This window comes from Podospora pseudocomata, chromosome 7, assembly GCF_035222375.1.
Source record: "Podospora pseudocomata strain CBS 415.72m chromosome 7, whole genome shotgun sequence".
Lineage (NCBI taxonomy): Eukaryota > Fungi > Ascomycota > Sordariomycetes > Sordariales > Podosporaceae > Podospora > Podospora pseudocomata.
Genome location: NC_085891.1, coordinates 3,986,764 through 4,007,940, shown reverse-complemented (window position 1 = coordinate 4,007,940; position 21,177 = coordinate 3,986,764). Strand labels below are relative to the sequence as shown.

General features: G+C 52.5%; 7 protein-coding genes and 3 non-coding genes across 10 annotated transcripts; 1 reads left to right on the top strand and 9 right to left on the bottom strand.

The window, feature by feature from the left end:
• Nucleotides 1-287: 287 nt before the first annotated feature.
• On the bottom strand, nt 288-376 carry QC762_0116590. Its single transcript has one exon. It is a non-coding gene; the product is annotated as a tRNA-Phe (tRNA).
• Nucleotides 377-6,497: 6,121 nt separating this feature from the next.
• QC762_0116580 lies at nt 6,498-6,569 on the bottom strand. The gene has a single exon. It is a non-coding gene; the product is annotated as a tRNA-Thr (tRNA).
• A 36-nt stretch (nt 6,570-6,605) lies between these two features.
• QC762_0116570 lies at nt 6,606-6,677 on the bottom strand. Its single transcript has one exon. It is a non-coding gene; the product is annotated as a tRNA-Thr (tRNA).
• Nucleotides 6,678-6,964: 287 nt separating this feature from the next.
• Nucleotides 6,965-7,774, bottom strand: QC762_0116560 (uncharacterized protein; the record flags this gene model as incomplete). The annotated part of the gene is made up of 1 exon (XM_062884365.1): nt 6,965-7,774. The coding sequence occupies one exon, from the start codon at nt 7,772-7,774 to the stop codon at nt 6,965-6,967; it is 810 nt and encodes a 269-aa protein (XP_062740041.1).
• A 276-nt stretch (nt 7,775-8,050) lies between these two features.
• On the bottom strand, nt 8,051-8,350 carry QC762_0116550 (uncharacterized protein; the record flags this gene model as incomplete). The annotated part of the gene is made up of 2 exons (XM_062884364.1): nt 8,051-8,075; nt 8,154-8,350. 2 exons carry the CDS (start codon nt 8,348-8,350, stop codon nt 8,051-8,053), a joined length of 222 nt encoding a protein of 73 aa, XP_062740040.1.
• A 357-nt stretch (nt 8,351-8,707) lies between these two features.
• QC762_700210 (uncharacterized protein) lies at nt 8,708-9,094 on the top strand (the record flags this gene model as incomplete). The annotated part of the gene is made up of 1 exon (XM_062892882.1): nt 8,708-9,094. One exon carries the CDS (start codon nt 8,708-8,710, stop codon nt 9,092-9,094), a length of 387 nt encoding a protein of 128 aa, XP_062740039.1.
• A 659-nt stretch (nt 9,095-9,753) lies between these two features.
• Nucleotides 9,754-11,142, bottom strand: QC762_700220 (uncharacterized protein; the record flags this gene model as incomplete). Its single annotated transcript, XM_062892883.1, has 2 exons — nt 10,416-11,142; nt 9,754-10,358 (listed from the first exon to the last, which is right to left on the bottom strand). Exons 1-2 carry the CDS (start codon nt 10,594-10,596, stop codon nt 9,754-9,756), a joined length of 786 nt encoding a protein of 261 aa, XP_062740038.1. The 5' UTR covers nt 10,597-11,142.
• Nucleotides 11,143-12,312: 1,170 nt separating this feature from the next.
• Nucleotides 12,313-13,685, bottom strand: QC762_700230 (uncharacterized protein). The gene is made up of 3 exons (XM_062892884.1): nt 13,127-13,685; nt 12,684-13,061; nt 12,313-12,626 (listed from the first exon to the last, which is right to left on the bottom strand). Exons 1-2 carry the CDS (start codon nt 13,467-13,469, stop codon nt 13,009-13,011), a joined length of 396 nt encoding a protein of 131 aa, XP_062740037.1. The 5' UTR covers nt 13,470-13,685; the 3' UTR covers nt 12,313-12,626; nt 12,684-13,008.
• Nucleotides 13,686-14,074: 389 nt separating this feature from the next.
• Nucleotides 14,075-15,146, bottom strand: QC762_700240 (uncharacterized protein). The gene is made up of 3 exons (XM_062892885.1): nt 15,051-15,146; nt 14,825-14,994; nt 14,075-14,765 (listed from the first exon to the last, which is right to left on the bottom strand). Exons 1-3 carry the CDS (start codon nt 15,088-15,090, stop codon nt 14,262-14,264), a joined length of 714 nt encoding a protein of 237 aa, XP_062740036.1. The 5' UTR covers nt 15,091-15,146; the 3' UTR covers nt 14,075-14,261.
• Nucleotides 15,147-16,595: 1,449 nt separating this feature from the next.
• Nucleotides 16,596-19,973, bottom strand: QC762_700250 (uncharacterized protein; the record flags this gene model as incomplete). Its single annotated transcript, XM_062892886.1, has 1 exon — nt 16,596-19,973. One exon carries the CDS (start codon nt 19,971-19,973, stop codon nt 16,596-16,598), a length of 3,378 nt encoding a protein of 1,125 aa, XP_062740035.1.
• Nucleotides 19,974-21,177: the final 1,204 nt, after the last annotated feature.

The window sequence follows — 21,177 nt, the reverse complement described above, 5'->3', positions numbered from 1 at the left end:
AGCCCAACACAAGATCAGCGGTTATCGTCTGACAATTTGGGGCGGCGTTTGGGCACATGTTCTTGAAAACAAGACCGGGTTTTAGATACTAGTTAATGTTATAAACGACAGGGTAGCACATATAGAGAGATAATGCATTACAGAAAGAATATCTTAAATATCATAGCGATCTTTTGCTTACACAAAGTGTGAATCATAGGTCGACAAGGCATGACCTCTGCCAAAACATCTGCTGACAACTCAGTTCCCTGGTGACAAAAAGAGGAGGTCACAAAAACAAAAGCAGATGCGGTTTATGTGGATCGAACACATGACCTTCAGATTAAGGATTGAAGTGGACTTCAGTCTGACGCTCTCCCAACTGAGCTAAACCCGCGATTTTATACATTAAGTAAAGAAAGGTTTTGATTCATAAGATGCTGATTTTCAGTTGCTAGGTGCTCTCTTAATAGGGTTTATCCAACAATGGTTTTAAAATGCTGCGAACAGGCGAGCGGCGGCGGCACTGACACCCGCGTGGGTAGCCTCACGAGCAGCCGAGTTCATATCCAACATCACTCAGAACAACGGCCTACCTGGAAAACTTCTCAGAGAGTTGGGAGATCTTGTCTTCCTGTCCTGGTCCCTCTTTCCATGCTCGCATCCCGCCTGATTGAAGTGGATGTAGCTGCTCATCACAACAAGGACGTCCAACGCTTGCAGGTAGGTGATAAACGTTCTTTGAATCGGTTGACCGGGACAGTTTTTAACTGCAGCTTTCTGCGGTTTCTTGCATAAAATACATGGCTGGTTTAGTGTAGCAGTCCCCAAGACTCTACTTTAATACTTACCTACCCACCACCTTAGAACACCTTGGAACACCAGTTGACGACTATTTTAACACCTCTTCACTATACTAAAGAACCTAATAAGGAGACTTTAACGTTAACGCATTTTAGCAGTTTTTAAGTGGATATAGACTATCTATTAACACCTATAGGCTATCTTTCAATACTTACAGACTATTTATTAATACCTACAGATTATTTTTAGCACCTATAGACTATCTTTTAATACATATTAGCAAATTTTAAATACCTATAACGTACATTATAAGCGAGTCGCGCATATAAGCGAGTCGCGCACTGGCCATTGCGACGCTTTCTCTCTACACTTAACATCATTTTTCTCTACAACCCAACATGCCACCTACTTTAAAGGAAGCGAGGGTAATCTTAGCCCTTGAAGCTCTCAAAAGGACGAAAAATTACGCCTCAGAGCCGCAGCTAAGCTCTATAATGTACCACCATCAACCCTCCGTGACCGACGCGCTGGCCGGCCTGCACGACGCGACACCACGCCCAATTCGAAGAAGCTCACTCAATCAGAAGAGGATGCTATTATTCAATACGTTATTGAGCTATGTGCGCGAGCTTTTCCACCAAGATTGCGTGGTGTGGAAGATATGGCCAACCAACTGCTACGCGTACGCGACGCGCCCCTGTTGGCAAGCTCTGGGCACACAACTTCGTCAAACGCCAGCCACAGCTCCGTACGCGTTTTACACGTAGATACGACTACCAGAGGGCCAAGTGCGAGGATCCAAAGGTCATCAGCGAGTGGTTCACGCTTGTGCGGAACACCAAGGCCAAGTACGGTATTGTGGATGACGATGTCTACAACTTCGACGAGACTGGGTTTATGATGGGTATTATCTTCGCGGGCATGGTAGTTACGACCTCAGACGGCCTTAGCAAGGCGAAACTGGCCCAGCCTGGCAACCGCGAATGGGCAACGGTGATCCAGGGGAGTCAATGCCCTCGGCTGGGCTATCCCTCCCTTCATCATCTTGGCCGCACAGTACCACCTTGCTAACTGGTACACCGAGTGCAACCTACCGTCTACCTGGCGCATCGCAACCACCGATAATGGCTGGACTACCAATCCGGTAGGCCTAGATTGGATCAAGCACTTCGACTATCACACAGCGTCCCGCACAAAGGGCAAATACCGGTTGTTGATCCTCGACGGCCACGAAAGCCACCACTCGACTGAATTTGAGCGCTACTGCCAGCAGAACAACATCATCACGCTCTGCATGCCTCCGCATTCTTCACACTACCTCCAGCCACTCGATGTCGGCTGCTTGGGGCCATTGAAGCAGGCGTACGGCCGCCAGATCGAGGACTTGATGCGCATGCATATCAACCACGTAAGCAAGCTCGAGTTCCTCTGTGCCTTCCGCGAGGCCTTTTTTGCCTCTATAACAGAGAAGAATATACAGGGTGGCTTTGCAGGTGCTGGCCTTGCGCCGTACGATCCAGAGAGGGTGCTTTCCAAGCTAGATGTAAAGCTTCGTACGCCAACACCTCCAAACTCACGGCCCGGCACTGCACAACCTTGGGTCTTCCAGACACCACACAACCCCCGAGAAGCTGACTCGCAGTCAACGCTTATCAAGACTCGCATTGCCAACCATCAAAATAGCTCCCCGACTTCAATGTTGGCTGCTGTGGACCAGCTTGCTAAGAGTACAATGGCTGTGATGCACCAGGTGGCTCTCCTTCGTGCAGAGAACACTTCACCCGCGCAAGGCCAACGAGGCACTAAGTAAGCGCCGGAGAGCCAAAAACACGTGTGCGGCTCGGAGGATCACTTACTGTGCAAGATGCAAAGGATATACTTGACCAGAAGGCCGTGGGTGGGGAGGCAGCGCAAGAAACGCAGCAGGATGGCGGTAATGCAGGGGAGCTCGTACGAAGGTTCGGTGCTGTGGTGTGTGCGGCAAGCCTGGCCATAATGCACGTACATGCCAGGAGGCTGCAGAATCATCTGATTCATCTGTTTCTGATTCAGTTATTGTAGTTTCCTAGTGTTGTGGTTGTGTAATTGAGGATAGTTGTGGTAGGGTAACAGAGAGTGCGCGACTCGCTTATATGCGCGACTCGCTTATAATGTACGTTAGACTATTTTTTTCACAGTTATCAACCATCATTTAACACCTATAGATGACCTTTTAACTTTCGACCAAGATATCTTTCAACACCTATTAAGTATCTTCCAATAACGTGCGTGATAAGCGAGTGACACAGATAAGCGAGTGACACACTTCCCCCCACAACACAACACCTCCACCTTCAACATCACTTTCTTCCACAACACAATATGACCTCACCATCAAAAGAAGGCAGGCTTATTATGGCCCTTCAAGATCTCGAAAAAGATAAAGATCTGAGTTTACGAGCTGCAGCTAACGTCTATAATGTTGCTTTCAAAACCCTTGCGCGCCGACGAGCCACTGCCAGCAGAATAACATTATCACGCCCTGCATGCCTCCACACTCCTCCCACCTCCTTCAGCCACTCGATGTTGGCTGCTTTGGGCCGCTAAAACAGGCGTACGGTCGCCAGATCGAGGCCTTAATGCGCATACATATCAACCATATAAGCAAGCTCGAGTTCCTCTGTGCCTTCGCGAAGCCTTCTTCGCCTCTATAACAGAGAAGAATATACAGGGTGGCTTTGCAGGTGCTGGCCTTATACCGTACGATCCAGAGAGGGTGCTTTCCAAGCTAGATGTAAAGCTTCGTACGCCAACACCTCCAAACTCACGGCCCGGCACTGCACAACCTTGGGTCTCCCAGACACCACACAACCCTCGAGAAGCCAACTCACAGTCAACGCTCATTAAGACTCGCATTACCAACCATCAAATAGCTCCCCGACTTCAATGCTGGTTGCGGTAGACCAGCTTGCTAAGGGTACAACGGCTATGATGCACCAGGTGGCTCTTCTCCGTGCAGAGGTCTCTTCGCTACGCAAGGCCAATGAGGAGCTTAGTAAGAGACGGAGAGCCAAAAAAAACACGCGTGAGGCTTGGAGGGTCACTTACTGTACAAGAGGCACAGGATCTACTGGATCAGAAGGCTGTAGGTGAGCAGGTAATCCAGGAAGATCGACAAAGTGGTGGTGGTGCAAGGGGTCTCGTCCGAAGATTCAGTGCTGTGGCGTGTGCGGTAAGCCAGGCCATAATGTACGCACCTGCAAGGAGGCTGCAGGATCATCTGATTCATCTATTTCTAATTCAGTTATTGTAGTTTCCTAGTGTTGTGGTTGTATAATTGAGGACAGTTATGGTGGGGTGGTGGAAAGTGTGTCGCTCGCTTGTCTGTGTCACTCGCTTATCACGCACGTTACCTATTTATTAACTTCCCACATTTATTTTTACGTCGTCCAGCTTTCTAAGCTGGAGGGGATCTGGATCTGTGTTGACTCATGTTTATATGGTGCTGCTGGTGAACATGTCTGGTAGTACTGCCGCCCTTGATATCACCCTGCGCCAGGATGGTGCAGTTATTCATGGTGCCGGTGAAGACCTAAATCATTGCCCTAGCACCATCCGGACTGGCCAGCCATACATGCCGGATTTCCAGCCCGGATCTTTGGCTGCATAGAAGCAGCGGCGCCAAACTTCACCAAGTCGCCGTCCATGTTAAGATTATGGGGGGGGTCTCAAAACGATAGTTGGTCATGAGTGGTGTCCCCTACTGGAAACGGAAGAAAGAGACTGAACTCGAGCATATAACCCCATGGGGGGCAGCGCTGTTGCCCACCCAGCTACTTGCTTACATTGCTAAAACCACTCGGTCTCAACATGACTTGCAAAGCGGCTGGATCTGAAAGAAAGCAGCTGGAGTGTGGGTCTGAACGGGATTCAAAGTCATTGAATTGGCAGGCATGGCGGGCTGATGGGCGGGATTGAAACTCGAAAGTCATGTGGAAGTCTGGCACTCGCCATCAAAAGCTTCATTTCACAAGAACCGGCATCGCCAAAAGAGCAAGAGGAAAGGCCACCTGTACAGTCAGATAGTTGCAAGCGAGGTTAGATCTGAGAGATGGCAGTTGAATTGTGGGTTGTTGAACACGATCCATAACCATTGAACTGGTAGCCACGGAAGGCTCACACTCCAGAGCGGGGTGATGGGTGGGATCGAAATGGGAAAGTGGTATGGAAGGCTTGCTCTTGCAAAAGCGTCTCGGTTCGAGAGATAGCAGTTGAATTTTGGATTGTTGAACGGTATCTAAAGCCATTGAACTGGCAAGTAGACGAAGATGATGCCGATTCCTGTGCCTCTACTACCCCCTGCCTTACCTGGTCTTCTACCTTGGTGATCGCTCTGTACCGCACTTCCGTAACTTCTTGCTTGTCTGACTGGTGGGCCATTCGTCAGACCGGGCATACATATTCTGCAATGTGGTCGGTAATAGGCCGTGTCAGCCCCGCAAGTTGAACCCGTCCTGATATCATTGGGTTGTGATATGCACAATCATGCAGTCAGTCGTCCCAGCTGATGCCTGATAGGTTGTACCGGTACTGGCTAAACTAGCTGCAGATGTCCATCTGTGAACTGGGTCGCTTCGTCTCCAACTTTGCTCCTCCAGCATCAACCCTCAAGCCCCCAATCCCACCACGCAGGCAACACCACTGGCACCCATCTGCAGCCCTGCTTCTGCTGCCCCCATGCCTCCGTGCTACCAAGAAAATGAGCAATATTGGTCAGTCGACATTTTACATCAGCACCCGCGATGGCTGTTATCTCACCCGTACCTTTTACACTAGCGACAGGAGAGGGATATAAAGGTTTCTCTTCTCGTCCTGCATACGGCTTGCACCTTTCTTTCTCTCAACAGCCGTTTTTCTTCCTAGCGCCAGTCTCCAAAAAAGTCCCATTTGGAACCTCTGTTTTCTGTATCCAGTCTGAGCAACTTCCCATTGAATCTGAATCTCGAAAGCGATTCGACCTCTGTACCTATACAACAATCACATGCCCGGATTTTCAGAGCATTTTATTTGAAAACCAGTCAGGGCTAGCAAAAAATCAAGGTCTACCACCCTCGTGACCTATCCAGTCTGAGCAAAACTCGTCATGTTTATACCCCCTCTCGCCTCTGCTCGCACGCTTGTGCCGCTTCCCTCACAACCATCCTCCCCCGCACCAGCGTTATTCCCCTCATGGTTGCACCTCTCATTAAAAGCCTCGGTTCTGCGGGCCGATAAACCGATATCGTCCTCACTATGGACGAGCCAGTTAACAAAACGATACTCGATGCAAGAACAGAACATCACCATCGGTGTTGTCGTGGGTGTTCTCGTAACAGCTTTCTTGGTGGGCTGCTTTTACTTTTGCCATCGGTACGGCAGATCGATACGGGTAAGGAGGAGGAGCCGGAGTCGAAGGAGAGGAAGCCGCTACGGAAGCAAAGGGAGCCACATGTCGTTTTCGGCGTCGTCAAGGGAAACTCCTCCGCCGCCGCCGCCACCGCCTGCATAACAACATGTAGGGGGAGACCGTAATGGAAAGCAATATTTGTATAATCAGGGTGTAATGGGTATTGGGGTATCTCAGTAAAAAAAGAAACGCTCTTTGTCTATCGATGTGTCCTGAACATGATATCTGCAAAGAGTACAAAAAGAGCAAAGGAACTGTCCCATCTGTCTCCTGACCCCAGGTGCATGCCTGCCCACAGCCAGAATTGAACTGACGGCCTTGTCATTACTAGTGACACGCTCTACCACTGAGCCATGCGGGCGAGAGAGGTGAAGAGAGGAGAGGAGTGAGAACAGGATGCCCACAGCCAGAATTGAACTGACGACCTTGTCATTACTAGTGACACGCTCTACCACTGAGCCATGCGGGCTCTCCTCTTAAATTGTTGAAGTTCGAGGTGAGGATTTAGCTATCATGTAGATGGCTGTGGGTTGCAGTGGAGTGACAGTGGTCAGGGTTGTAGCCTGGAGTGGGTTCGGGGGCTCCGGATTGTGATTATCTGCCTGTATCGGCATGTGGGTTTGGTCGGGAACGCCGGAATGCCTGGGCTAGTAAAGCACCAGAGCTCTATCCGATACGCTCATGGCTAGCGTCGATTTCTACCGAAAGAACAGTCTTCTCTTCCCTTCGGAAAGACTCGTTCCCAACGAGCCTCAGTTACCTCTCCTTCAGCCGTTCCCGATGTCCAACCTTCCCATCTCGTATGGGTCCCAAGCCTCTCGTCCCCTTTTGGAGAGGCTCTTTCTTACCCTCATCTGGTCTGCGCAACCTTGGGTGCAGGTTGCGCATATTGTGAATGCCCGTTTGTATGCTGGCAAGTGAACCTTCCAGCCTCTGAGCATCTCGTACCAGCTCGTCTCTCACCGCGCATTTCCTGTGGTGGCTTTTTGGACCCGAGTTTGCCAGCCTGCGTAGTGACTCGCTAGCCCCCTGCAGCTCAATCGCTGTAGTCTCCAATGCCCTTGAAAGTTCAACATCCGCCTCGGCTGGGCTCTTGTTGCCTCGGGCATTGCGTCCATTCGCTTGAGCAGTTTGTGCGGCGGAAGCAGCAGCCTGCTTGGCCTCCTTTCTTCTCTGTATAAGCTTTTTGGCTCCAAAGGCAACTAAACCGATGGCGACTTGGCTGATGACGCCGTGGAAATCGCTGTCATTGCGGAAGGATGCGTCGGCAGAGCCGTTGTTGTCTCGGTGTTTGTCTCTGTCTCGGTTGTGGGATGATCTGGACTGTTCACCCGTGGATGTTGTGCTGCCATCGCGGCTTGCAGTACGGGATCTTGAGGAGGTTGGGGCTTTGTTGCTTTCCCTCTCTTGTTGGCGTTGTTTCTCTTCTTGTTGTTGCGCAAGCTTGGTGAGAATGAACGGGAGGGCGACCCGGCCGACTTGAGAAAGTATTTCCCCTGGCTTGAGGCCGTCATTTGTACGTTTAGGTGTTGCTTTCGGCACACGTCTACTGCGTTGTGATGACATTGTGCTGGAATGGTTGGGGCGGGATTCGGGCCATGATTGACGTTGCTCAAGTCACTGGCTTTGTATTCAAGAAATCTCGAGTGACGAGGAAACCCGTTTTCGCGCATGGTTCACTTGACTCTCGCAGCTGTTCGTAGCTTTGGGGTCATGGCGTGTGATGTGGGTTGCGTGTGATTTTGGCGCTGTCAGTCAACCACCTCGCGTGACCTCGTGACCGAGCCAACCTTCAACAGAGTCATCAGGCAACCGCACCTCTAAGATGCCAACTGATCCTTGCTAGTCCTGTCTCTTCTCATCTTCTCTGCGCTATCGCGTCAATCATTTGTTCGAGATCAATAAACGGTATCACATGTCGAACCTACAAGATAGTCACCGTCACATCCCCCTTGATCTTTCCTTGAGCGCAATATCCAAATCAAGGTCCATCTCAAGTCTGACTGCCGGAGCACCTCTCGAGTTTGGCGGCTGCCTATCGACTTCTTCCTCTTGTTGTGGTGCTGGGTGCTGGACAAGTTGTTTGGACTGACTGTGCTCCTCCATGTCTGGCAGAGAACGGCTTCCTTTATCTTGCAACATATCGCTGAGTACCTTCGTAAGGGTGAAGAATAGTTGCTTCTTCAGAGTGGCCAGGCACGCCCATAAAAGGATGGAGACAAGAACACAAGAATCAGAGCGGATGACATCATCGCTTTCCCTAGGGGTTAGGGTTATGAGTGATTAGTTAGCACAAAGTTGACATCCAGTATGGCCCCACCGCTTCTGAAGCTCCAGATGGAGCTCTCTGGGCTGTGCTCTTTATCCCCCGCGATTGCGAATCTCCTCCATCAAAACTTCGAGTGCGCGCGCATCCAAAACCGTTGATCCAATCTCCTCCCTTCCGTCGCTTTTCCATTCGTACACGACTCTCTCCCAAAGACCATTACCAATTTCGAAATGGCCGATCAAGTCAAGCACATTAGCTCGCACCAAGAGTTCGACAACCTCCTCGCGTCGAACAAGTATGTCATCGCCGACTTCCACGCCGACTGGTGCGGCCCGTGCAAGCTCATCAATCCCCACTTTTCCAAGATGGCTTCTACCTTCTCGATCCCCGGCTTTCTTGCCTTTGCCAAGGTCAACGTCGATCACGTACAGTCCGTCGCCCAGAAATACAGCGTCGCCGCCATGCCCACCTTCCTCTTCTTCAAGGAGGGCAACCAGGTTGCCGTCAACGGCCAAGCAATGATCCAGGGCGCCAACCTGCCGAGCTTGAATCTGGCTGTTGAGAAGATGGGGAAGCTCGCCAAGGAGAAGGCTGCCGCCGCCGCCGCTGCCGAGTAATGGCCTGGAGATGGTGGTGGACTGTAGAGATTCCCCCTGTAGTAGTCGACACACACAAATACCTACAACGTCCCAGAACAAGTCTCACATGACCTCGATGCTGTCTTTGCCCTCCGAAACACCGGTAGATCCGCATGCACGCTCCGGCAGGCAGCGGCGGTGTGCTCCCTTGCTGGCCTTCAACGACCTGCCAAAACTCCGAAATCGGCCAGCTCTCCTGAGTAGGCAGGCCATGTCACGGAGAGGGAAGCCGCTCTGTCTGTGTCACCAAGAGCTGGAATCATAACATGGCGCCATTTGGACGGGTCGTGAGCCTGTTTGCACCCGCCTTCATTGACAGCACTTTGCTGCCAGGAACCGTGTTGCCTCCGGGTAGGTGGCAGCCGTCACTTGTCATCCATGTCGTGTGCGCCCTCGATTGTGTAACGGCTTGGTTCAGGGGTCAACAGAGGTTCGCCAGCTACTATGCGGCCATGAGAAAGTCTATTACTGCACATCTTGTCACCTACCATTGGCGTCAACTACCTAATGCTGAGCCAGATCTGACCAAAAAGATGCGCCATGAACAAGAACAGGAATGGAAAGACATCCCCCGATCCAAACGGGTATAATGCGTATCACCAGCCAATATCCTCCAAGCGACCCTTTCCAATCATTGCTTATTGTTTCCCTTCCCAAAACAAGTCGACCTTTCCCCCCTCCAGCCACTTCTCCATCTCGCCATACATGCGGTCCCAAAGTTCCCCTGACGCAGTGGGCAAGTCCAAGTCGATTTCGTATCCCAGCCTCGCCTGCGCAGCTCCCAAGTATTTATACCCCTTTGGTATCCTCTCAAGCTCTGCCTTGCTGAACCTCGGCGCCGTGAACCCGTCTACCGTTACAACCTTGTCCTTCTCATAAAAGAGCTTCACATACCGCGTCTTCCACTCGTTGTTGGTCGACGCGTTCTTCTCGACGAAAAAAATGAAGCGGCAGTCGCAGTCAACGTCAAACTCGTACTCGCCCTCGGCTTTTGCAGCGTCATGCGGATGAGTGCCGGTAGTACCGTTGGAGCCGTTGGAAGCAGCGTGAGTTCCGTTGCTGTGTTGAGGGGAAAACTTGAAGCGGTGAGTGATGGTGGCCTTCATCTTGCCTATTGCCCGAGTCTTGTCTTTGCCAAGCTCAACGAGGGTACCACACTCGCGATGCATGATAAAGACGTCCTTCTCCTTGCCGGCTTTGGAGATGGAGATGAACTCATCTACCGTGCGTGGGCCAGACCAAGCTATGTCATTGCTGTCAGTACACAGGGGACACAGTGGGAGGAAGGAAAAAGGCATACTGGTCCAGACATAGGCGCCCTCCGCTGTGAAGAGATCGCGGTAGTTTTGCCATTCTGAGGCGTCACGATAAACCGGCCAGCCTTTGCAAAGCTCCGAGACGGCGTAACGGTCGAGAAGATCTGAGGTCTGACCGTTGATGTGCGAGTAGAGCTTGGTGTGTGGATCCTGGGGGGACGTCATGGTAACTAATTCGAGGGTGCGGTAGGTATGTACTTGGGTGTGAATGCCTGTGATGAAGTGAGACGAGGTAACCCTGGAACTCAGATGTGCTTGACGGTGACGCCAGACAGTGTTGTAGAACTTTGATGAAGTGGTGGCCAGAAACGACAGCTCGTAGAGGCCGAGCAGGGCCTTCTTATACCAGTGTGCTGGTCCAGCTGGCAGATCGCAACCGGCCCTCCAACGTAATCATGACATGAGTTATCTGTCCCGGCGATACTCACCCCTGGCCCGTTGCCTACTGGTCGAAGTGAGTCTATATTTGGGCAGCATGTGCCAAGCCCCCTTCCTGATGGTGGAGATCTGGACAGGTGTGGCAATCTGCGGTGAAGCCCAGATAGAAGAAAGGTGCGTTGGCAGAATGCAAGATGTTGCGAGTCCGGGACGATAAGATGGCATGAAAATACCATGCCAGTGAGTAAGGGCTCAGGGGGGGTTGGATCAACACGTCACCGCCGAATTACGGATAATCGCTTTTTTCACCTGGAGCAGCAAGACGAAGGGCGGCAGGCCACAGAAGCAAACAACACGGCACTGTTTCACGGGACAGGTCAGATCCCGCCGAACCGCCCGAGTGGGTTCGAGTCCGTGGCCATTGCAAGCCCGCAAGGTTCTCGGGCAGACCGATCAATCGAGACATTGATGGAATGCCAGCCGCGAGCCCTGTGTCTTGCTGACTGAGCTGTTCTTCGTCTGATATAATTACTCGGTATGGCCGTCAACTTCCATGTCTGACCAGTCAGCCTGGGAGCCCCGCCTTCCTCGAAACAGGGAGCTTCACCGTTTGTTTGATTATTCGAACAATTGTGTGCGGCTTTGCAAGTGCGGTGAAAACCCCGAATGCTTTCTATTGGTGCGCTGTCAACCCAGGTTAGCGCAACGGCCCCAATGGACCCAATGGCGGCCTTGACAACTAACAGCACCTGGCCATGTTTCTCAATGATGCACGATGCAGCATATCGCTGCAGGTACCTCCTTGTCATCTCCTGTGGCGGGCCGTGGTCGGAGGAGAAGCCACATTTCCGTAGCCACTCGATGCCGTCTTTAACCTGGTACCTTACCTACAGTTGGACTAGCCAAGATATTTGCTCCCTTCTGGCATTGATTAGCACAGAGTGTGCCCAACAACTCTTTTGCACATCGCGCTGTTATAGCTACAGCTCAACAGAAAGAGCTTCTCGAATCCGTCAGGCAAAGGCAGGCACGGGCACCTTGTCTCGGTCACCAAAACAGCAATTCGTTATCTACTTATACGTGCTTCTTACTCGCCGTTACCGCTCATTCTGGCTCTCATGCTCGTCCTTTCCCTTGTCCACATTTTGCAACCCACTAGCATCTCTCCTCGACAGTCATAGCAAGAGCTGTTAACGTAGGTGACCTCAGCGACTCGAAGGAGGCGGAGCTATGGGATCTGGACCATCCCGTCATCAGTGACAACGAGGCACAGGAAGGAGTCACCACAAGTTGGGAACTTATCTCCACAAAAGCCCTCTTCTCGGCAAGATGTGCTGTTTGCAGCATCACCACGCGAAACAGTCGGGCTTGTGATGTCGCTCAGCCAACCCACACAAGGTCTAAACTGACACGCCAGATTATACATTAACTTGCCTCGACACATGTCCATTTGTTCAAAATTAAAACTCAGAACTTTAGTAATAACCCAGCCACCGGCAAAGAGGTCACTGGGCTCCAACCAGCGGTGCTTATATGAGACATCTCAGGTCAACCATCTCGGAGTATATTCCGGTCCAGTGGTAAAGAAAGTTTATTCTACCCAGACCATCACCACAATGGCAAAAAAGGGGTAAAAGTGGATCCCCCCTTAACTACCCCTTTTCCAGCATATGCTTTGAGACCATTGTCCCGACAAAACCCAGTGCACTGCTCAAGGAAGATTCCTGTCAATAATATCGATCCTCAAATTCGCGCTCGAGTTATACCCATCCACATATCGGTCTCCCCAAGGCTGCATCCAGTTGTCTGTTTTAGTTCTTGTCAGCACACAATACATTCACTTTTTATCTGGCGAAGCTGGGTGAAGGCAAAACTCACTATAAGTGCTCCCCGGCTTCTCCCGGCAAAGCCACACAAACGTCTCGTTCAACGCCTGCTTGAACCCTTCTTTTGGAAACTCGGCCACAACAGCCTGGTACTCCGAAATAGGTATCCCGAACGTGGCTTTCGCTATTTCTGCCGTTTCAAAATCAAGGCTTATACCCTGGCTGACTAGGCGGACGGCGGGCTCTTTGAAGTAGTTCAAGGCTCGTTCGGTGTGCAGAGCGATGGCGTCCCAGACGAGTTGCACGCGGCGTTCATTCCACTTCCTGCCGTGAGGGTGGTCATGGAGAAAGGCACGGGCGGCAATGGCGCCATCTACTTCGAAGCGTCTGTCGGGGGATATGATAGGGGACGATGGGGTTTGGTCCCTGCTTGAGACATCAGAGCCCTGCGCATGAGAAGAACATAAGAAATAGAGATGAAAACAACATACCAGCCAAGATCGTGCAACAAGGCTGACACGGCTTGGATCTCAAGATCAATCGTTCGTTGTAGAGTTGCGTTGTTCTTACCATGAGGGCGCCGAACAGCCACGAGCGCATTACGTGGTTGTAGGTTGTTGAGCTGCTGTGTGCGAGAGCAAAGGCTTGGGCTGAGCGCACGAGGGAGGTGTCAATCACTGTGATGCCCGCAAGTTCGCGGGTTGGATAGCGATGGCTGGTGGTGACTCCTCTTGCCTCATAACGCGGGCCAGAAGTCAAGGGATGGCAGGCAGAAAATTGGAGATGGAAGATGATCAGGGCCATATGGCCGATGGTCAGGAGCCGGGTCAGCATGTTTTCCGAATATATACGGTACAGTGAATGCCGTTGATGCTTTCAACGCCAACAATGATGGGTTTGCAACATTTATCTAGATTGAATTTCTGACGGGCATCCTCGAGGCGATCCGAGATGACTCGGTATTTTCGTTGCTGCCGAGATTCCACGGATGCTGAAAGGTTATATGACAAATGTTGACGGGCTATTGCCGGTCACCTTCGGAGCTTCAATACACTCTAATACAACCCGCTCATTTTGACTCATCATGAAATCCGAAGGCATCATCCTAATTGGCTGACTCGTTAAGCACCCTGTTGTGGAAGGGATGAACGGTACTCTACAGGGTGACACGAGATTCTGATATGTCATGGTTTGTCCCCAGGTAGGTAGGTAGGTAGGTAGGTAGATAGGTAGGTAGGTAGGTGTGGATTCGATATCCGACCAGAATCAGAACCACTGTGCATGGTCATCTCCTCCTGGTCAAGTACTAGCGCCTTAGCCAGGAACTCTTCGTTCACGCCATTACCATCTCTGTCATCTTCACTTACATCATCAGAATCTTGACCTAAATGCTGACCACCACAGTACTCGGGGTTCCTGGCCGCAATTCTGACATCGCTCCCAAACATTGCCAAGTCCTTGTAACGGTCTTGCAGGCCACGACAACACACGAAACTTGACTCTAGCCGCACAAGGGGTTAGGTACAGTAATCAAAGAGATCGAACAGCCAGTTCCAGAGATGAGGAATGATTACTTCTTTATATTTTAGACATATCTAGACTTCGCCAAGTCCACCCTTCGACACATCACACCACACACTCACCGTCCACAGCCCCTCCAGTCGCCTTCCCGGCCCACAAAGCATATTCCTCCGCGGATGAAGCTAGTGTAAAGCTGGTCACAGTAGCACCGAAGAGACCCTGGCTGTCATGCTGGCTCATCTCGGCCTTGTCTGCGCACTCGGCCTCTCCGAACGGCGCGCTCAAGGCATGACACCACCCAAACAGCAGGAACCCACCACTGCTGGGAAACGAGCCGCCTTGCTGCTCCTCTCCGTGGCGCCACTCTCCCAAGCACTTTTCACAACGGAACGAAACCTGGTAGTGCGTTGCGTTCAAGGTGGACGATATTTGAGCGAGCTTGGCGTCACCTTTGTATGGCTCGATGGGGGGACCATAGTCGGACGCCCAACGGAGCGAGGTCAAGATCTCGTCCGGGTTAGAAGGGGAGGGGTAGGCCAACACAAGGAGGTTGGACACCATGCCGCCTCCGAGAGAAACGCCGCACCATCCGGCGGGATCGGAGCAGGTCTTGACGAATGCCAATGTTAGTTGACATTTGTAGGGCATGGGAGGTGGCAAAGACTCACGATCAGCCCAACAAACTCATCTGCATCAGCCTCCAATGCGTCTGGGGGTAACGCCACACCAATCGTCACAAAGGGCGTCGGCGACCATGTGTTGAACGTAATGTTGGAGGAGGGGTCGGTGTAGATTTCACTGGTAGGATCGCGCTCTTGGGCGAACACGACCGGTGCCGCTGTGGACCGGTCAGCGCTGACTTGATCAACGCGACAAATGGGGGAGAGGGCATACCGAGAGCTGTAATCGCTGCAGCAAAAAGTGAGGTCTTCATGATACAAGTGTTTTCTCTAGGTAGGTAGGTATGTAAACTTCCGAGGTCAAGAAAAGAAAAGGAAAACCTTTAATGACGTCTCGAAACGCACCAAAAAAACAGACACAATATCGAAGCTAAATATCATAAATCACCCTACGTGATCTTCGTTCAGATCTGAGTCCAAGGATAAGTAAACAACTTGCTCGCCCGCGTCATGCGCTCCAAAAATGTGACTTTGGAGCACCGTATTTATCACATTCTGGCTACATGACGTCGCCCTCGGCAAGTTTTTGCATCTCGAAAACGGTAGAGATGGGCATTTACAGAGCCATGAGGAATGACACACTATCGGCATCCATATTAATATTCCACAGCCCTGAATAATACAACCCATCTTATTGGTGCGTATTTCTCGCGGGTGTTTTGACCCCTATCCTGGGCATCCGGGTATTCTGTTATTGGAAACTGCTTCGGAGTCCAAGATCCGAGAATAATCATGTTCACTTGAATCGACATGTTTCAAGGCCATTTGGAGAATGGAAGAGTCGTGGTCAAGTCTGAACAAATATTCCAACAGTGTATTAATTCTCCCCAGCCACAGGATCAACAGCCACAGCCACCTCGGTTCCTCCCCCTTCCCTCCCCATAAACGAGAAATTATGCCCAAATCTCACACCCATCTCTGCGCATATGATTACTATTTTTCCTTTCCATCTGAAATGCTCATCAAGTATTGCATCACGCCATGACTCGTAACTCTGTAACAAAAGTCATGACCAAAAACAATAAAACAGGGAGCTGTGCGCTCATTACAAGAAATTCTAAACCAAAAAGCAAAAAGCCAAAACAAAACACTAAAGCAAAGCAGCCAAACCCCATTCAAATGATACCTCCCCCTTGTGACTGTTAACCCGACCCCGCCTTTCCAAGACAACCAACCGATAAAAGAAGAAAGAAACTAAAACAAATAAAGACGACAGTCGACCCAAAAAGACTTTTGTTGAACCGGGCCGAGGCCGAAAGTCAATGAAGCTGATGGCCGAATAGATGGTCGATCAAGAGGGCAGAGGTTCTCCGGCGAAAGAGATAGTACATGGTGAAGCAAGAGAAAAGAATAAAACACGGAGATAGAAACACAAAGAAGCAAACTTCCGCCCGATGTTGGTCGCCAAAGAACATGTCCCTCCTTCTGTATCGGACTCGTATCCGACTGCTCAGCGGTATATTCATTGTTTCAGTTCGGTGGATGATGATGATGATGGTGGTGGTGGTGATGATGGTGGTGATGATGGTGGTGATGATGATGATGGTGGTGGTATGTTAGTGTTGACCGCGTAGAGAGGTCTCGTGGCATGTGTCGTGCTCAGCATTTGGACGAGGAGGCAAATGAAGCGTCGGAATGGCGGGGGCTCGGAGTGGGAGTCGAGTTAACGCTTGAAGATCGAGAATTGCGTTTTATTTCGCTTTTTCTGACGAGATGCCTGTAGACGTAAACCCATGTTAGTGAGGGCCCTGTGTTAACTTCAGATTGCGGCAGCGATTTGAAGCATGACTGACAGTGCTCCTCCTCGGTCGCCAGGGTTGCGCACCACCACAAGTTCCCGTTGCTTATCCTTCTTGCTGCTGCTGGACTCCTTGTCCTTTTCCCTGTCCTTCTCCTTGTCCTTCTTCTGCGGGGAGGCGTTGCGGGACCGGCTGGACCGGCGCGAAGAGGGGGTCAGCTTCTCAACCTTGTGCTGGAGTTCGATGATCTGCTCGGTTGCCTGGTTGTAGGACTCGGTGATGCTGTTGTAGGAGCTGTGCAACGTCTCGAGCTGCTGCTTGGTGGCCCCAAGCTCGGCCGACAGCGCCGAGTTGCTCTCTGTCAGTGCCGTGATCTCACCCACCCGGCGCGTGATCTCCTGACTCTTGATCTCCAGCTCGACTCTGAGTGCCGCCGCCACTGCATCTGGATCCTTGGCAAGCTCGGTCTGCAGCTCGACAACCTTGGCTTGAAGCTCTAAAACCTTTCCTCCGAGAACAATTTTGGCTGCCTCGATGGTAGGGACCTTGTCCGCCTCAGATTGGACCTGCGCCAGCTTACCTTCCAGTTCAGTGGTTCTGGCATAGAGCTCAGCTTGGAGTTCACCGATTCGTACTTGGAGATCGACGCTCCTTCCTTCGAGCTGCGAGATTTGACACAACGCCTCCTCCTTCTCGCCCGTGAGGCCGGGGATCTTGTCCGCTTCGGCCTGGAGCACGGCAATCCTGCTCTCCAGTGTCGAGATCTTGCCCTCGAGATCCACAACCTTGTCCTCGAGTGCCGCCTTGGAACTCATCAGGCCAGCAACCTTGTCCGCCTCGGCTTGGATCGTGTCCTTCTCCGTCTTGAGCTGTGCAATCTCGGCACTGGCAGCGACAAGATACTCCTGCACCGTGTTAAGGTGGTTGGCCACCTCAATCTTCTGGCTGGCAAGAGAGATATTGGCCTCTTTAGAGCCGGCAAGGTCGGTTGTGAGCGCCTCGATCTGAATTTGCTTGCCGCCAAGGTCGACCTGGAGATCCAAGAGCTTCTGCTGAAGGCCGAGCTTGTCCGACTCGAGACCATCGATCCGGGCCTTGAGGCTGCTGACCTCTGTCTGGGTTGATGCAAGCTCCTCCTCCAGAGCAGAAATCTTGGTGGCCTGTTCGGAACCGGACAGTGTCAGCTCCTTCACTTGGGCTTTGAGAGCGGCAATTTCTTCGTTGGCGGTATTGAGTGCCGACTGCAGGTCGCTCCTTTCTTGCTCCAAAGCAGCCTTGGCAGCTTCCAACGCATCCCTCTCCTTTTCCAGCTCCTCGATGCGAGCCCGCAGCGGCTGCTGACCCTCGTCAATCTCCTTTTGAAGAGCCTCCCTGTCGGCCGCAAATGTCGTTCTCAGAGCCTGCTCCGCCTCCTCGGCTGCCTGTGTGATCCTCCGTCTCTCCTCCTCTGCAGCCTGTGCAATTCTCTGTTGCTCCTCCTCGGCCGCCTTGGTGATCCTTTGCTGCTCCTCCTCTGCAGCCTCTGTAATTCTCTGCTGCTCCTCCTCGGCTGCCCTTCTGACCTCCTGCAGCTCCCCGCTGGCCTTAATCTTGATGTTTTGCTGTTCCTCCTCGGCGGCCAATTTCTCTGCAGTCAAGTCCGACACCCGAACCTTGAGCGCTTCAGTCTCCTCTTTCATAGCATCCCGCATGGCCGTCAGCTCCGCGATCTCCTTGTCTCTGTTGTCACGCTGCTCAAGGAGGGCACTGTTGCGAACATCCAGAGCAACGATCTGTTGAGACAAGAGATCCTCATGCTCCTTGCGGTCGATGTGGAGCTTCTCGAGCTCCCTCTCAAGATCCTGCACCCTGACTTCGAGCTTGTCCTTGATCTCCCTGATGTCGTCACGGCTCTGCTCAGCCTCCATGATCATGACCCTTTGCAGGTCCATCGTGTTCCTGAACTCGTCCATAACTTGCTTGGTGGCCTCGAGCTTGCCGTAGAGTTCAACCTTGTCGGTGCGTTCAACGTCGCGTTCCTTTTCGACTTCGTCCAGGATGCCCTTGGTGAGGTCTGAGTTGCTGCGGAACTCGTCGATGATCGCCTTTTGGGCGTCAAGCTTGGAGAGAAGTTCGTCCCTGCTCCTGCGCTCCTGCTCACGCTCACGCTCACGCTCCCTCTCAAGCGCAGCCCTCTCGTTGCGAGCCAGATCGCGCTCACCCTCAGCCATAGACTTTTCTCGCATGGTGGCGGATATCTGGGCGGCGCTGTCTTCGAGGTCCATCTTGAGTTTGGCCTCGCTCTCACGAAGGGCGCGTGTCTCGGCTTCCAGTTGCTCGATCCTGTGCATCATGTTCCGCTCAAGGTCCTGCTGGCGTTGCTCCAGGTCCCATTGGTATCTGGTGTCGACGGGGGGTGCGCTGGAAGGGAGCAGCTTGATACGACCTCCGCCGGTGAGACTTCGGTCGGCAGAAGATGTGAGCCTTGGTTGAGGCCCGCCAACCCGGTGTCTGACGACCTTACGGCTGGGAGGAGGGGGGGCATTCTTGGATGGCGCGACAGAGCTAACGACACTGGATGAAGAGCCGATAACACTGGGTGTGAAGCGAACGGAGGGCGTTCTGGTGCCCGTGTTGGCAAGGGTGTTGGCCTCCGTAGTGGTCACATCACTCTCGCAGGACTCGGAGGATTCCGAGATGACGGTAGTGGCTTCTGTTGTGGACGAGAGCTCCGAGGTGGAGGAAACAGATTCGGTTTCGGGGTCTGGATCAGAGCGGTAATCGCGCCGATCGGGGCGGTCGTAGTGCTCCTGGCGGGCTTCGTGATGACCCGAGTGAACCAGTTGTCTGTTATTATCAGGCATGAACTGGGGGGAAAGCACATTGCGTGCCACGGATGGTGGTGGCCCATGATAGCTGGGTGGGAGGTTGGAGGTGGAAGAAGAGGCTCGGGAGGGCCGAAGGTTCACAGTCCCTTGTCGTTCAGCAGGCACCCCTGGGAACTTGGCCTTCAGGACCTTGCGAGGCAGGATGCTGGTAGAGGCTGACGGCAGAGAGGGTGAGAGCATGGGCGACGCTGTCGGCGATGCTGTTGGCGTGGAGGCAGCTGAGATGTGGTGGGCTCTGGGCGAGGGTCTGACCCCCAGCTCCGAGTCACTGCCGGCGCCCACTCCGGGGATGTTGGAAGATGTGACGGACGTGTCCGAGTTGCGGCGTGGCCTTGTCGATGGCCTGGCTGACTTGCGGAGGATAGACTTGGGTTGTTGCTGCTGCTGCTGCTGCTGCTGTTGTTGATCTCCTCGACCTTGCTGGCCTTCCCACTCAGGCCACTCGGCTGGCCGACTGTTCAGGCGGGTGTCAGAGCCCGGGGTCACAGTGCCCCCTACCCTCGGGCGGAGGTATTGCCGTTCTCTCTCCATGGATGGTGATATGATGGCCGGTGGTGTTGTGTGTTTCGTGGTCAAGTTACAGGATGGGATGGGATAATGGGCTATGTGGAGACAGATGTGAAAAGTAGTATATATCCTAAACAAATATCAAAAAACAATCAGTCAAATAAACTCTCGGGCGATTATTGGGTCGTCGTGGTAGTGGTCTGGGTAAGAAGCAGTATCACGAGCGGGCATTGCTGGGTCAAACTCTCAATATTTTGGCTGAGAATTGCTGTTTGTTGTGCGCGTGGAGCCAGACGGTTTGGTGTCGATGCAGTTCAGGGGGAAGCAAGCGGGACGGAGCAGGTTTAGGGCGTGCAGGACGACGGCTTGGTTTTGAGAGCAGAGGGCGGGTCAGGGCGGATGGGCGGCTCCCGGGGCAAGGGCCGCATCAAACAGGTACCTCACCGGACACCGCGGTGTTTGGCATAACAGGGCCATGAAGAGGACCACGAACAACGTGACTCACCCTGAATGTGGCTAGACAGCCTCGCCAACGGCCAAATCGGGCACGAGATGGGCTACGGGTAGGCGGGCATTGGGCAGAGACACGGTGAAGGGGAGCTGAGCCCGGGCGTGACGACGACGGAGACGGTTGGGCAAAGAGCAAGAAGGCTGGACTTCAGAAGAGAAGGTTGCCACCCATTACCAAATCACACCAGAGGGGAAGGAAGCGTGTTGGGAAAATTTGCATTCCAAGCATGATTGGAGACGGCACTTGCTCAAAGCTGGGGCACAGAAGCGCAAAACAGAGGCATGGGAAGATATTCTGTACCTAGCTGCCCGTTCCGTCCAAATGGACGTCAGCGGCTCCGTGCATGCACCTGTGGGGTGCTCGGCATGCAACCTCCTGCCAATCACGGCCGCCGATTAGGCTAAAGGGGGGCCGGTGCGGGAAGCCGTTGGGCATCGTTGGGCCACGACAGTCGCTTTTTTTTCACCTCACTTTGGACCTTCGACGTGTCCAGTCTCGCCAAATTCTCCCCCGGTCCGCAGCAACGCGATGGCTTAAAGAAGCAATTGGCTGGGTGCCCAATGACCCCATTGTCTCGGTTCGCCTGTCACAAGCACCAATGCAGCCTTTTTCCTGTTCCATCCCTCGTCATATCGGTATGCTGGAGGCAGCCTTTTCTCGGTGCTGGAGCACCTTTAGCACCTTGCCAAAGAGAGTCGGAGAAGGAAGGAAGGGTGA

Bases quoted from the DNA above. Each gene is read 5' to 3' on its own strand.
- QC762_700240 (XM_062892885.1), bottom strand. From the start codon at position 15,090: ATGAAGACCTCACTTTTTGCTGCAGCGATTACAGCTCTCG. The intron at 14,995-15,050 runs GTATGCCCTCTC...ACCGGTCCACAG, and splicing joins TGCAGCGATTACAGCTCTCG to CGGCACCGGTCGTGTTCGCC. The intron at 14,766-14,824 runs GTGAGTCTTTGC...GCATTCGTCAAG, and splicing joins ATGAGTTTGTTGGGCTGATC to ACCTGCTCCGATCCCGCCGG.
- QC762_700230 (XM_062892884.1), bottom strand. From the start codon at position 13,469: ATGCTGACCCGGCTCCTGACCATCGGCCATATGGCCCTGATCATCTTC. The intron at 13,062-13,126 runs GTATGTTGTTTT...TGTCTCAAGCAG, and splicing joins TTGTTGCACGATCTTGGCTG to GGACCAAACCCCATCGTCCC.